Genomic DNA, 12,904 nt, shown 5'->3' on the forward strand with positions numbered 1-12,904 from the left:
CCAAACTCCTTTGTCTTTGAATTTGGCTTCAAGAGGGAGACCAAGGTAGCTAATGGAAAAGGATCCCCTCTTACAACCCAAAAGACCAGCAAGGAAGGTCCTCCCTGTGTTCTCTCCGATTGGAATGAGCTCACTTTTACCAAGGTTCACTTTCAAGCCTGAGACAACCTCAATCCTAACATAATGCATAGAAGGTTGAGGATTTGAAGGGGATCATCTTTGCAGAAAAAATGATTGTATCATCAGCAAAGAGGAGATGGAAAACTTTTGTAAGCCTTCCACTTTTCCTACCTTGAGACTTCTACAGATCCTTCCTTCAGTAGCTTTCATCAGCATGCAGCTTAGCATCTCCATTACCAAAATGAACAGAAAAGGGTACAAGGGATCCCCTTGTCTCAAGCCTCACAAGGAGTGAAAGAAGTAAAAAGGGCAGCCATTTATAAGCATTGAGAAGCTTGGAGCTTTGTTGCATTGTGCAATACACTACAAAAAAGCTCCCCAAAGCCCATTTTCCTAAGAAGATAAAGAGTGAAGTTCCAATTGACATGATCAAATGCTTTCTCTATATCAAGTTTTCACATTACTTCCCTTTTACCCTCCTTTAGATAGACATCCACAACCTCATTACGGATAAGGGCAACACCAATTATAAACATAAACTAGAGAAATATCTCAAAATTTATTATGACAAATAGCTCAAAATTTATAATATCACTTCTAATAAAAATATCATATTGAACAGCTAACACTAAACTTATACATGGGCATTTTTCTAGGACACACTTTTCCCCATCATTGCAGTTATTAGGCACTTGGCACAACACACAATAATGCCTCTGCCCTCAAATTTTGTTCATGCACTTCGTTTCAAAATAACGAAGAACAAGTGCTACACCCATTTTTGGAAAAAAAAATTATACAACTGATTAGTTTATTTATGCTGACTCCTTTTTTCATAATTCTTACACTCAAGCACACGCGCACACACACAAAACTAATTAACATAGTAAATTCAGTAATTCACAAACACATATCTACAATTATGGGCAACCGAACCAAGCCATTTGCCAGCTACTTGGGAATTGGGATTTTGCTCTATAATAGCTCATTTGAACTAGTTCATCAAGATAAATGAGCAAAGCTTGAGCTTAGATTTGAAGGTTGAAAACCAAACAAGCAATCGACTACATCATAATCCCCTCACCAAGCTCACGAGCTAGATCATTTAACTAGCTCACAAGTTAGCTCATTTATAAGCTTAATAATAGCCTTGTTTGATGGGCTTGTGAGTTAACTCGTTAAGTTCATGAGCTTGTATGTATATAGGTCAAAATTTGACGCTCAACTTATAACTCATTTTCAATTGCATATATATTTTTAATATCTTCTCTAAATCCATCACAAAAAAAGAGAGTCCCCGGGCTACAAGGCTTCCTGCTTTGAGAGTGTAGGAGGAGGGCTACCTCAGTGTATGCAGCCTTATCCTGCTTTTACACAGAGGCTATTTCTTTGGACTCAGACTTGTGAACAACCAGTCACAAAGGAGCAACATTACCATTAATCAAAAACCCTCTGAAATCATCACAAAGCACATATATTTACTAAATACTATTCCTTTAAGATTTCTCCTTAAACAAGAAAACAAAAATAAAAAACTAGACCAATGGTTGCAAATAAATCAAGTTGTTTTGTTTAATTACATTAATGAGTAATAAATGATAGAAATTTGGCTAAGATTAAACCTGGCTCATTTATGTTTGTTTTAGGTCTATGTAGTAAATATGCCAAAAGACAACAAGGTTGACTCTACTCATTTAATTAATGAGCCAATCTCGAGCTCAGTTCTAGAACTTATCTAGAAAATGAGCCAAGCCTGCATGTTAAAGCTCAGTTGAACTCAATTACAGCCCTAAATTCATGCTTAACCTACACAGTCCTTACGTTTGTGACTCTATGTCTAGGAGTCCTAAAAATGTCAAATTATCCTTTTGTTTTCATCCAGCCAAGCTTAGTGTTCTACATAAGCAAAAACCTCAAAAAAAAAATGCATGAGAACTGAGAATAAAAAATTGTCATCCATTTTTCCTTTGTCCCTAATATGTTGTCTAGTTTCAAGTTTCAACACTCGTGAATATTCGCAGTTAGATTTTAATTTTTTTTCAAGATTGATAAGTCACAAGTCCAACGTTTCACGTGCAGATCAAACCTTCATACACATACAACTAAAAACCAAACCAAACCAAACTTTAAGTCTCACTAAGTGGGGTTAACTACATGAATCCTTTTTTGCCAATTTACACAATCTTGGCAATCTCCTCTGATAATTTGAAAACTGTTAAATCCTTAGCCACAATCTCATTCTAAGTTTTTTTAAGTCTACGCTACCCCTTCTACTGTCACCCACAATAACTAGCTCACTCCTTCTATGCACTATTTGGCCTACGTTGTAGGAGTCCAAACCATCTCAGCTGCCCCTTCCATTATCTTATCTTCAAGTGCTATGCCTAACTTACTGCAGATATGTTCATTGTTTATCTTTTAACGGCATCATCCACCTTTCAACTTTTACTTTTTGGAAATATTGTTTCTTAGTTACCCAAAGAAAACCCATCAAAAAATCTACAGAAATACTGCACAATCTGGAAGGATAATCGCTCTGCATTTATCCCAAAATGGTATATGTCTTTCACTTAGTTATGTTTGGCTCACAGAATAGAAGAGAGTAGAAACAGAACAGAAATTGTGCAAGAACATAATAACTTACAAGAATGTTATTCTTACAAATTTCTGTTGTTCGTCCAACATTGAATAAGATATGGATAGAAATTTCTGCAGTAAATTTTGGAAATGTCCATTCGTTGTTTATTCCATGTTATGCATTACTAAAAGAACTGTACAGTCTCATTTTTTACGATGATGACACTTGTTTTTCCTTTCGCAAGCTGTTAAAATTCACCCCACTGAAGACATGACATCAAAGCTTCTGCTCACGCCAATCTAACCCATTAATGATTGCCAAAGAAATTTGAAACACATTCACAATTTCAGCTTAAGAAACAAAAAAACAAACAAGTAGTAAAAAAAAATCATACAATGGAAGGAAAATGGGACGGAAAAAGATCCCAAACCTGTAACAAATATAAGGCTACAATTCAAGGCAATGAGAGCTCTAAGACGGTGGAACAGATTCTTAAGATACACCTTGTCCTTAATGGAGGAATGCGATTTGCCGGCATTTTGAAGTTGAATCATCCAACATGAGAGATCTACGCACACCCTCTTGTTCCTAGCACCCCAATTCAAAAGCAAGACAAAAAAATTAGTGTTCTGATGAAATAATAAAAATAATTCAATGATATGGCGAGAGAAAGCAATTGAAATGTCAAATTGAAGAAGGGGAAATAATGGGAGTGGGAAACTCACTGGAGATGGTGAAGTGGGTGAGTTTTCTTGCAAGACTCTATGATATCCCACAGATTCTTGACCCCCATATCTTCCTATCTCTCATCAGAAATCAGGAGAGAGAGAGAGAGGGAGAGCAGAGAAGGCGAAGCTTGCAAAATTTGAAACCCGAAATTTATCGTTCTGCCATATGGGGTGCGTCGGATAGGAAACGGCGTCGTTTCCTACCTCTATGCATTTGCTAGGATTTAGGTTTTTCATATTAGAAATGTATAATTTAGATTGGAAAAAAGGTATTAATATAACTTATATTTCTGTTTTTGTTTTTTTATTACATAGGAACTCCAGCCACCAACCAGCCCTTCGGACCTCCTGGTACGGCACCAAATCTATGGATCAGCGTCCTCCGCCCCCAGATCTTGCTGATCAAGACAAAGTTCGGATGCGAACACGGCTTCCGTGCATTAGTTGGACGTTCGGTCAACCTGACCTCAGGACACATCTCCATTACCATTCACGGTCCCCACTGCTCATAGAACGAACTCTCACCATCCACAGTCTCCGCTAGCTCACAGAATAAAGTCTCATCATCCACAGGTACCGCTGATTTTGTGAATGTATCTAGTTGGAATTAAACTCTGATGCTCCTTCTTACGTGCTGATATCTTTCCACCGCGCCATGCCTGTAAGAGCTAATATAACTTATATTTATTGCACTTTAACAAATATGTTTATCAATAATTTTAGTTATGTAGATATTTAAAATAAAATTTATAAACTATTAAAAAATAATAATTTTGTGATCTTATGAGTCTGTTAAAATTAAACATCCAAAATTAAAAACTTACCATCACGTGCTAAGCATAATACTTGCAAATACCATCTATAAATACTTTAAATACTTTGTGTAAGAATGTCAGTTGTTAAAAGAAAAAATAAAAAATTTTAAAAATAAATTTATGAATTTAAGATAGTGATTTATCTGCTATTTTTTAAGATGATATTTTTAGACAGTTGAAAGAGTTTGTCACTAAAAAATATAATAATTGTAGGGACTCGAACCAAGAAAATAAAGAAATTAAATAAGAAAAGGAAAAAGGAAATTTCAGCAAGCTTCGTTGACGAAGTCCATATTCTCGTTGACGAAGGCATTTTCACCGAAATTCAGAGTATCGTCGACGAAGAGATCCAGAACGACCAAAAATATCAAGCTTAGGGTTCATTGACGAAACCCTTTTTTCGTCGACGAACGACCTTTTATAGTTCATCGACAAAGGTGTCATTTCGTCAACGAAGCTGACTGGATCAAGAATCTATAGATAGATTTTCAATTGCTTCTTCATTAAAAAATGGGAATATCCCTACCTCCCTCTCTCTCTCTCTCTCTCTCTCTCTCTCTCTCTCTCTAACCAGCACCCACATTCTCTCTCTCTTCGATCTCTCGTCGTTCATTGCTCGTTTCGACGAACGGAAGTTACCACGAGGATCAGGGGGCAAATCTCTAAAAGTCTAGCGGAGTGGATTATTGAACTCGGGAAAAAGTTAGGATTTGGTTTTCGAGTGTCTCGGGTCGTTTTTTAGAAATAGATAAGGGGATTAAATTAATACAACATTTTAATGATTTTGAACCAATTGAAATATGATTTGAGTATATATATTATGTTTTCAGTTATCCTTTTGAAAATCGATCGTTCAAAATGAGTTTTTTTTTCAAACCTATGATATATGATATGATATTTTAAGTAGAAATGAATAGTGGAAAGCTCGGTTTGATCCTACAAACCATTTATGCGGTGTTCTTCTTGTTTGCCTACGGGCTATGTTTCAAATATGGAAAATTATGTAGCAGGTGAATACTATTTTGAGAGTTATGGTAATACCAGAAATGAGAATGTTTGTGAAATATTGAAACTGTTTGAGAAATGCAAGGATTTTTTTTAGAGGGCCAAGGGTTGAGCTTTACAAGATGGCCAAGGGCCGGAGTTCTATCCAGCGGCTGAGAGCCGAGTTGTAATAAAGGGTCGAGGCCGAGTTTGTATTAAACGGTGCAAGGCCGGGGTTTATAAAATGACAGACTTTTATGTGAAATGAGTTTAAAGTACAGTTTTAAATACTTAAATTGCATTATATGCTCTAGGAAACCTGAGGACCTAGTTGTTATTAGCACGGTACCATTGCTAGAGAGAGTTTCACCAGTTGACCGTGTGTGCCCACATTGTACTCGAGAGTAGTGTTGGGTGGTCCAGCCGATTGACTCAGGTAAAGGTGTTACCTTCCCTAGAAGTACATACTAGGAAGTGGCAAGGCAATCAAACCCGCAAGCGAGTTGCGGAAGCCTGCAAACGTAGATAGTAGGGAGTGACTTGGTCTGAGTTGATCCCTCAAGTTTTAGTCTAGCCTTTAAACAGCGCAATCCTGACCACGGGAGTTTATACATGGCTTTTAGTTCCAGGAGAGTCTTTTATACATATTTGTATATTTATGTAAATGAGGTAATTGTTTTTAGTACTGATTTATACTATGAGAAATGAGCAATGAGTATACATACTATTTTCAGTTAAAAGAGAGATGTATGATTCTGAATACACTGAAACGCATGTTGATCACACACTGTTATTAACTTAATTTTCCTTACTGAGAGGTGTCTCACCCTATTATACAACATATCTTTTCAGGGAATCCAAGAGATCAAGTTTAGCAGAACCAGGGGGTGGAGACTTGTATAGCTTTTTTTAGGAGTGTCTTCAAGAACTCAGATGTGAGTAATTATGTTGTAAACCTCTGGGCTTGTATTATGGTCGTATGGACCGAGTTAGTTGACTTGTTAGTTTGAGATTTAATATGAGAATGGAAAGACCGTGATGTATGATTGATGGTTAAACTCTGGTAATAGATTATGGAGAATGTTTTATTTATTCCGTTGCATATTTTATATTATGAGATGGTATAAGGTACTCAAATGTGACTAAAGTAGCACCTCGGGCCCACTAGGAGTTCGGGGCGTTACAGGTGGTATCAAAGCCTAGGTTTGCTAGGTTCTGCAGGCTTAGACGGTTAAGGATTACCAGAGTATAGGTTAAGATGAGATGAGGATAAGAGTTAGTAAGTTAGGCGGATTTTAGTCTAGAGGCTTGGAGGCAGATTTCCTTCAACAGTCTTTCGTGCTTTTCCTAGAATGACGATTTTAGGAAAACTATGGTAAATCCATCGATGGTTTCGTTTTGGGGTTGAGGGGCTGAAACTCAAAATCTAAGTTGAAATGTTAGGTTAAGTGAGTATGTAATTGTCCTGGAGTAGGGGTTAGAGAGATGGTTTGCGAATGGCAAACCGTCGACGGTTTTGTGTCAAAATTGCTTGACTCATTCTTTAAAATTGAGAATTTACATGTTATGGTATTTCTTCATCTAATAACTGTGTTCCACATGATAAGAATGGAATATTGAGCTGGTTTCTATCCTATTTACAGAATGGACTCGAAGGGAAAAGACATGGATGTCAAGGGAGATAACCATGTGGACACATCCAGTGAGGATGATGTCGATGCTTCGGTGATGCTGCACAGTATAGCGTGGCAGGCTAGCAAGGAAACTCGGAAGGATTCTAGAGAGTAAGATCAGCTAGCGGCTGATAGGAGCTACACGTTCCAACAATTCACCCGGACGAATCCACCAGCTTTTTCAAGAGGGTCGAACCCGATTGCAGTGGAGGATTGGGTTCAGGAGATGGAGAAGCTACTGGTGTGCTAGAATGCACCGAGGAGTAGAAGGTTCGGTTTGCCACCTTCAAGCAAAGAGATGGTGGAGCTTGGCTAAGCTGGTGGAGGAACAGCGTCCAAGGTATGTATCTATTACCTAAAACTATTTCAAGGAAATCTTCTTCGGCAAATACTTCCCTATTGCCACTTAGGAAGTGAAGGCTTAGGAGTTCTTACATCTAACCCAGGGGCCTATGATTATACAGCAATATACGGCTCGATTTGTGGAGCTATCCTAATTCGCTCCACATATGGTCCCGGATGAGCCAAAGAAGGCTCGGATGTTTGAGAGGGGCTGAGGTAGGCAATACGCGCACAGGTGGCGACGTTATTGGCTCAGAGCTTTACTGAGCTAGTGGACAGAGCCATGGAATTGGAGGCTAGCATTTAGGAGGGGGGACAGAGAGGCAAATCAGAAGAAGAGGTCCTAGCCTTAGAGTTTTTAGTCCAACACCAGCCAGAGCTCATGGAAGCAGCCTGTTAGTTCGTCGAGCCAGTGACAGGTGATGGGACCTTGAGGCCCTTAGGGGAATTCTTAGTGCCTTACCTGTTCCAAATGTCATAGGAAGCATGCGAGCGAGTGCAGGACTAGTTTTACGGGTTGCTATCGATGCGGTAGTGCAGGATATCAGGTGCAAGATTCTCGTGCGGTATTGAACTATGTGCCTTCACAGCAGCAGTATGGGGGAGGTAGTCAAGCAATCAGAGGTGGTCACTAAGGGGCACCGCACAGGAACGAGTGTACTCATTGACGCCAGGTGATGCAGAAAATGCCGACAATGTGGTGACAGGTACGATTTCAATTATGTCACATAATGCCATTATGTTATTTGACTCAGGTGCTGCCCACTCGTTTATATCTTTGGGGGTTTGCTAGAGTATGCGGAGTTGAGACTTAGTTGTTAGGGGTCGAGTTAGGTGTGGTCATGCCGACAGTGTCAGTTATTGTATGCAGTAAGGTGGTTAGAGATAGGGGTGAGAAAACGGTCGGTTTGGTTAAATTCGGGTAATTAACCGAATTAACCAAAAAATTCGGTTAATATAAACCATTAACCGAACCGACCGAATTGACGAAAGACACCGAACCGACCCCGACCGAATTGCCCATTCGGGTAATTCGGTTAACCGATTTTAACCGAAATCATTTAAAATTAATTGTTAGAAATATAATACAATTATAAATTTTTTTTAAAACCAAATCCAACTTAATTAAATACCTTATTTATTAATTTTATTAATGAAAATAATATTTTACCATAGAACAAAGAATCCAAATAGGTTAATTAAACTCCTTAATGTACTTACATAAGCAAAATTTATATTCATAAATTATATTTAAAATCTAATTAATTAGTAATTCGGTTAACCGAAATTTTTTTTACCCTTAACCGAATCGAAACCGATTAACCGAAATTTTGTAGAATTATAACCGAACCAACCGAACCGGGATTTTTACCAGAACCGAACCGACCAATTTCGGCCGGTTAATTCGGTTAATTCGGTTTTCACCGAATTTTGCTCACCCCTAGTTAGAGACCACCAAATGAAGATTCAGGGGAGGGGGTTGTCTGTTAGTCTAATTGTTCTTGAGATGCACGAATTTGATATTATTTTAGGGATGGATTGGTTAGCATTCAGCTATGCGAGCATAGATTGCCAAAAAAAAGGAGGTAGTGTTTAGACCTCCTAGAGAGCAGGAGTTTAAATTCGTCAGGTCGTGTGTGCGCTCTACACCACAAATCCTCTCAATGATGCAAGCAAGAAGGTTGCTCCTCAATGGATGCCTGAGATACCAGGCGTGTGTGAAAGCGGTACCAAAGGAGGGGCTGAAGCTGGTGGATATTCCATTGCTATGGGAGTTCCCGGAGGAGTTTCCCGAGGACTTACCAGGATTGCCTCCAGATTTTGAGGTGGATTTTGCTATTGAGTTAGCACCAGGGACGACACTAATCTCCAAGGCGCCATACAAAATGGCTCTAGTAGAACTAAAGGAGCTAAAGGAACAGCTGCAGGAACTTCTTGATAAAGGGTTCATCAGACCGAGTGTATCACCCTGGGGAGCGCTGGTGTTGTTCGTAAAGAAGAAATATGGGTCGATGAGGATGTGCATTGACTATAGGGATATTAACAAGGTGATGATGAAGAATAAATACCTGTTACCTCGTATTGATGACCTGTTTGACCAACTGTAGGGCATCCAAGTTTTCTTTAAGATCGATCTGCAATCCGGGTATCATTAGCTGAAGGTGAAATCAGAGGATGTACTAAAGACAGCTTTTCGAACCTAGTATAGCCATTACAAACTCTTGGTTATGCCGTTCGGATTGATGAATGCACCTGCAACATTCATGGACCTGATGAACAGGGTATTCAATGAGTACTTAGATAGGTTCGTGGTGGTGATCATTAATGACATTCTGATTTATTCGAGGAGTTCTGTAGAGCATAAGACTCATTTAAGACTGGTACTTTAAGTACTCAAAGAGAAGAGATTGTTTGCTAAATTCAAGAAATGCGAGTTTTGGCTAGATCATGTTGCATTTCTAAAACATATAGTGTCCAAGGAGGGAATATAAGTGGACTCGAGCAAGGTAGAGGTGGTAGTTAGTTGGGCGAGACTGAAGAACATACATGAAATTAGAAATTTCTTGGGTTTGGCAGAGTACTATCGCCAATTCATCGAGGGCTTTTCTAATGTAACGCCCCAACCTAGGTCTGCCAGGGAGCACTGCGTCTCTCCTCCTCCACCTGGACCAGACAACAGGGGGCGGGCCTTATCAGACTAATGACTGACCCCACAAACCAACACGTATCATTTTCAGTGTGTTTTGTCCTCACTCACACACTTCCTGAGAAAACTTCCCAGGTGGTCACCTATCCCAAGATTGCTTCAAGCTAAGCACGCTTAACTATAAAGTTCTTATGGGAAAGCTCCCGAAAAGAAAGGTGCACCTTGTTGATATGGGTAGTAACATCTAGTCTTTCAAGCCTTTCATCCATGGGGTATCATATTCTCCCCCACTTATAGAACGCAACGTCCTCATTGCGAACCCACATTTCTAAACCCAGGCGAAGTGAATCTCATCACACTTCTGGTTAGGTGTTGACTCTAATACCATCTGTAACGCCCCAACATAGGTCTGCCAGGGAGCACTGCATCTCTCCTTCTCGACCTAAACCAGACAACAGGGGGCGGGTCTTATCAGACTAATGACTGGCCCCACAAACCAACACGTGTCCTTTTCAGTGTGTTTTGTCCTCACTCACACACTTCCTAAGAAAACTTCTCAGGTGGTCACCCATCCCAAGATTGCTCCAAGCCAAGCACGCTTAACTATGGAATTCTCACGGAAAAGCTTCAGAAAAGAAATGTACACCTTGTTGATATAGGTAGTAACATCTAGTCTTTTAAACCTTTCATCCATGGGGTATCACAGATCTGGTATCCAAAACTAGAGTGATGTGTATAAGTATTGAGAAATTCTGGTATTGTGTTTCTGGTTATACATTTTATGTTTTTTCGCTACCTAGGTATATGAATACGTTACAAGGTATCATAGGACAAGATTTTTACCAGTCAACATTGTTATTAAGAAAAAAAAAAATATGGCATGAAAAATGAGATCATTACAATTTGGTATCAGAGCCTAGGTTGTTAGGTTTTGTAGACTTTAAAATGCAGTGGAAACAATACCAGAGTATAGGAAAAAGATTTGAGGTTTTGTTTTGTAGTCTGGGTACAGAATTTTCGTGGTGATTTCTTTGTCTTTCTTGGGGTGACAGTTTCAGGAAAGCCATAGTAAACTATTGTCAGATTGTGTGTTTAGGTTGCAGGATTGAATCTTGAATTAAGATCAGAGGGGGGCAAGTTAATTGGAAATATGGGATTTTAATTAGATTTTATATATTAGATATGTATGGGGATAGGATCCCTAAGTTTTGTTTATTGACTTCTCAGGATGGACCCTAGAGGAAGCAGTGCCCATGCTAGTGGAGATGATGGAGTAGGGCCTTCTAGCATGGGAGGCGGGGATTCAGATGTTGTATTATGCAGCATAGCTCAGCGGGTTATGGCTGAGATTGCTTAGAGCTCTAGGGAGCAGGGAGGTTCATCTACAGTGCAGGGTTGTACGATAGAGAAATTTACGAAGATGAATCTTCCAACATTTTCAAGAGCAGCTGATCTTGCAATTGCTAAGAACTGGATGCAGGAGATAAAGAAAATATTGATGGTGCTCTAGTACACCAACAAGAAGAGGGTCCTTTACGCCTTGTATAAGTTGACAGGTGAGGCTAAGAAATGGTGGGTAGCTACAAAGTTGTTGGAGGAACAGAGGCCTACGCCTGTGGATATGACTTGGAGTAGATTCGGGGAGATATTTTTCGATAGATATTTTCCCGCTACCACCATCAGAGAGGTGAAGGTACAGGAATTTCTGAGTTTGTCCCAAATATTGATGACAGTCCAGCAGTACGCGATGAAATTCATTGAGTTGTCGTGCTTCTGCTGTAATGCCCCGACCCTCTATGTGGGCCCGGAGTGGTACTAATCCATTCATTTACCTGATAATCCACATACTAATATCATGTACACAGCGAAAAAAATAAATATAATCTCCACAAATATAATACTAGAGTTTACTATTCCTATTTATAATCCAAATTAACTACTCACCACCTATAATCACATATATATATATGTCTCCAAAACATAATCCCCAAATACCAGTATTCCCAACCATCGATATCTCAGAAAACTTAAAACATAGAACATAAAACATAAATTTATACATCTCAAAATTAACATAAAAATACACCATTTTCTCTTTCTATTTCCCAAAAATGATATAAAACCTCGAGCTCTCTAAACTTGATCTCGAGGAAATCTTGAAAAAGATAAATTCATATTCGGGTGAGACACATTTCAGTAAGGGAAGAAACAATATATTAAAACAGTGTGTAGCTAACATGAGGTTTATAAAATATCATTTTAATAACATTTGCAAAACGTTATCATAAACACTAAAATCATTCTCTGAGTCTAACCAAACACATGCAAAAGATTTAACCCACGAGATTACCCAAGGATAGGGGTGATTATCCGCTCATACAAGTAGCATCCCTTCGCTCTAATACTTAGGCAACCCTAGCGTCGTTGCTGAAACAGACCGAAAAAATTAAAATAATTAGGAAAAATAATAAATAAAATTAATTAATTAATTAAAATTATTAACCAATTAATTAGTTAAACATTATTGAATTGATGTATTAAATAAATAAATAAAAAGAAATACTATGAAAAAAAAACTAATTGAAATAAGATCTATATATATATATATATATATACACATATATAGGTTAGTTATTATAGAATAAATAAATAAATAAATATATATATATATATATAAGCAAATCTCCTGAAGGATAACTTGAGGAGATCCAGAGGGCGCCCCTGCAAGGAATACCTACGCCAGCTTCGCCTTCAGTCTCCGTCTCTCTCCCTTTCTCAGTTTCTCGATGGATTTGCGGTAGATCAGGAAACGGAAGGTGCTGTTAGATTCCCGGTTCTGCCACCGACATTTCTATTGGAGCATATTTGTCGTAGAAGTGGCTTAAACACCATTCTTGGAGTAAGGCAATTTTTCTCTAATTTCTCAATTTCTCGTTAAATTGGCTGTTAAATCAACGATCAAACACCACCACGGGGTCCTAGTCATGTTTGTCGTCATTTTGACATGAGTAAATTTC

The 12,904-nt window shown here is 38.6% G+C and overlaps 1 protein-coding gene across 4 annotated transcripts in view; it reads right to left on the bottom strand.

Moving 5' to 3' along the window:
- Positions 1-3,565, bottom strand: part of LOC131146750 (single-strand DNA endonuclease 1) — a 46,716-nt gene extending 43,151 nt beyond the window's left edge. For 2 of the 4 annotated variants that reach the window (XM_058096519.1, XM_058096518.1), the window contains exons 1-2: positions 3,424-3,565; positions 3,129-3,286 (exon numbers count right to left, since the gene is read on the bottom strand). In XM_058096519.1, the coding sequence (XP_057952502.1) occupies positions 3,129-3,286; positions 3,424-3,491 (226 nt within the window). In that variant the 5' untranslated portion in view covers positions 3,492-3,565. The remainder of the gene's footprint in view (positions 1-3,128; positions 3,287-3,423) is intronic. The other 2 variants (XM_058096521.1, XM_058096520.1) reach the window with 1 other exon arrangement.
- Positions 3,566-12,904: the final 9,339 nt, after the last annotated feature.

This window comes from Malania oleifera, chromosome 13 (genome assembly GCF_029873635.1).
Source record: "Malania oleifera isolate guangnan ecotype guangnan chromosome 13, ASM2987363v1, whole genome shotgun sequence".
Classification (NCBI taxonomy): Eukaryota; Viridiplantae; Streptophyta; class Magnoliopsida; order Santalales; family Ximeniaceae; genus Malania; species Malania oleifera.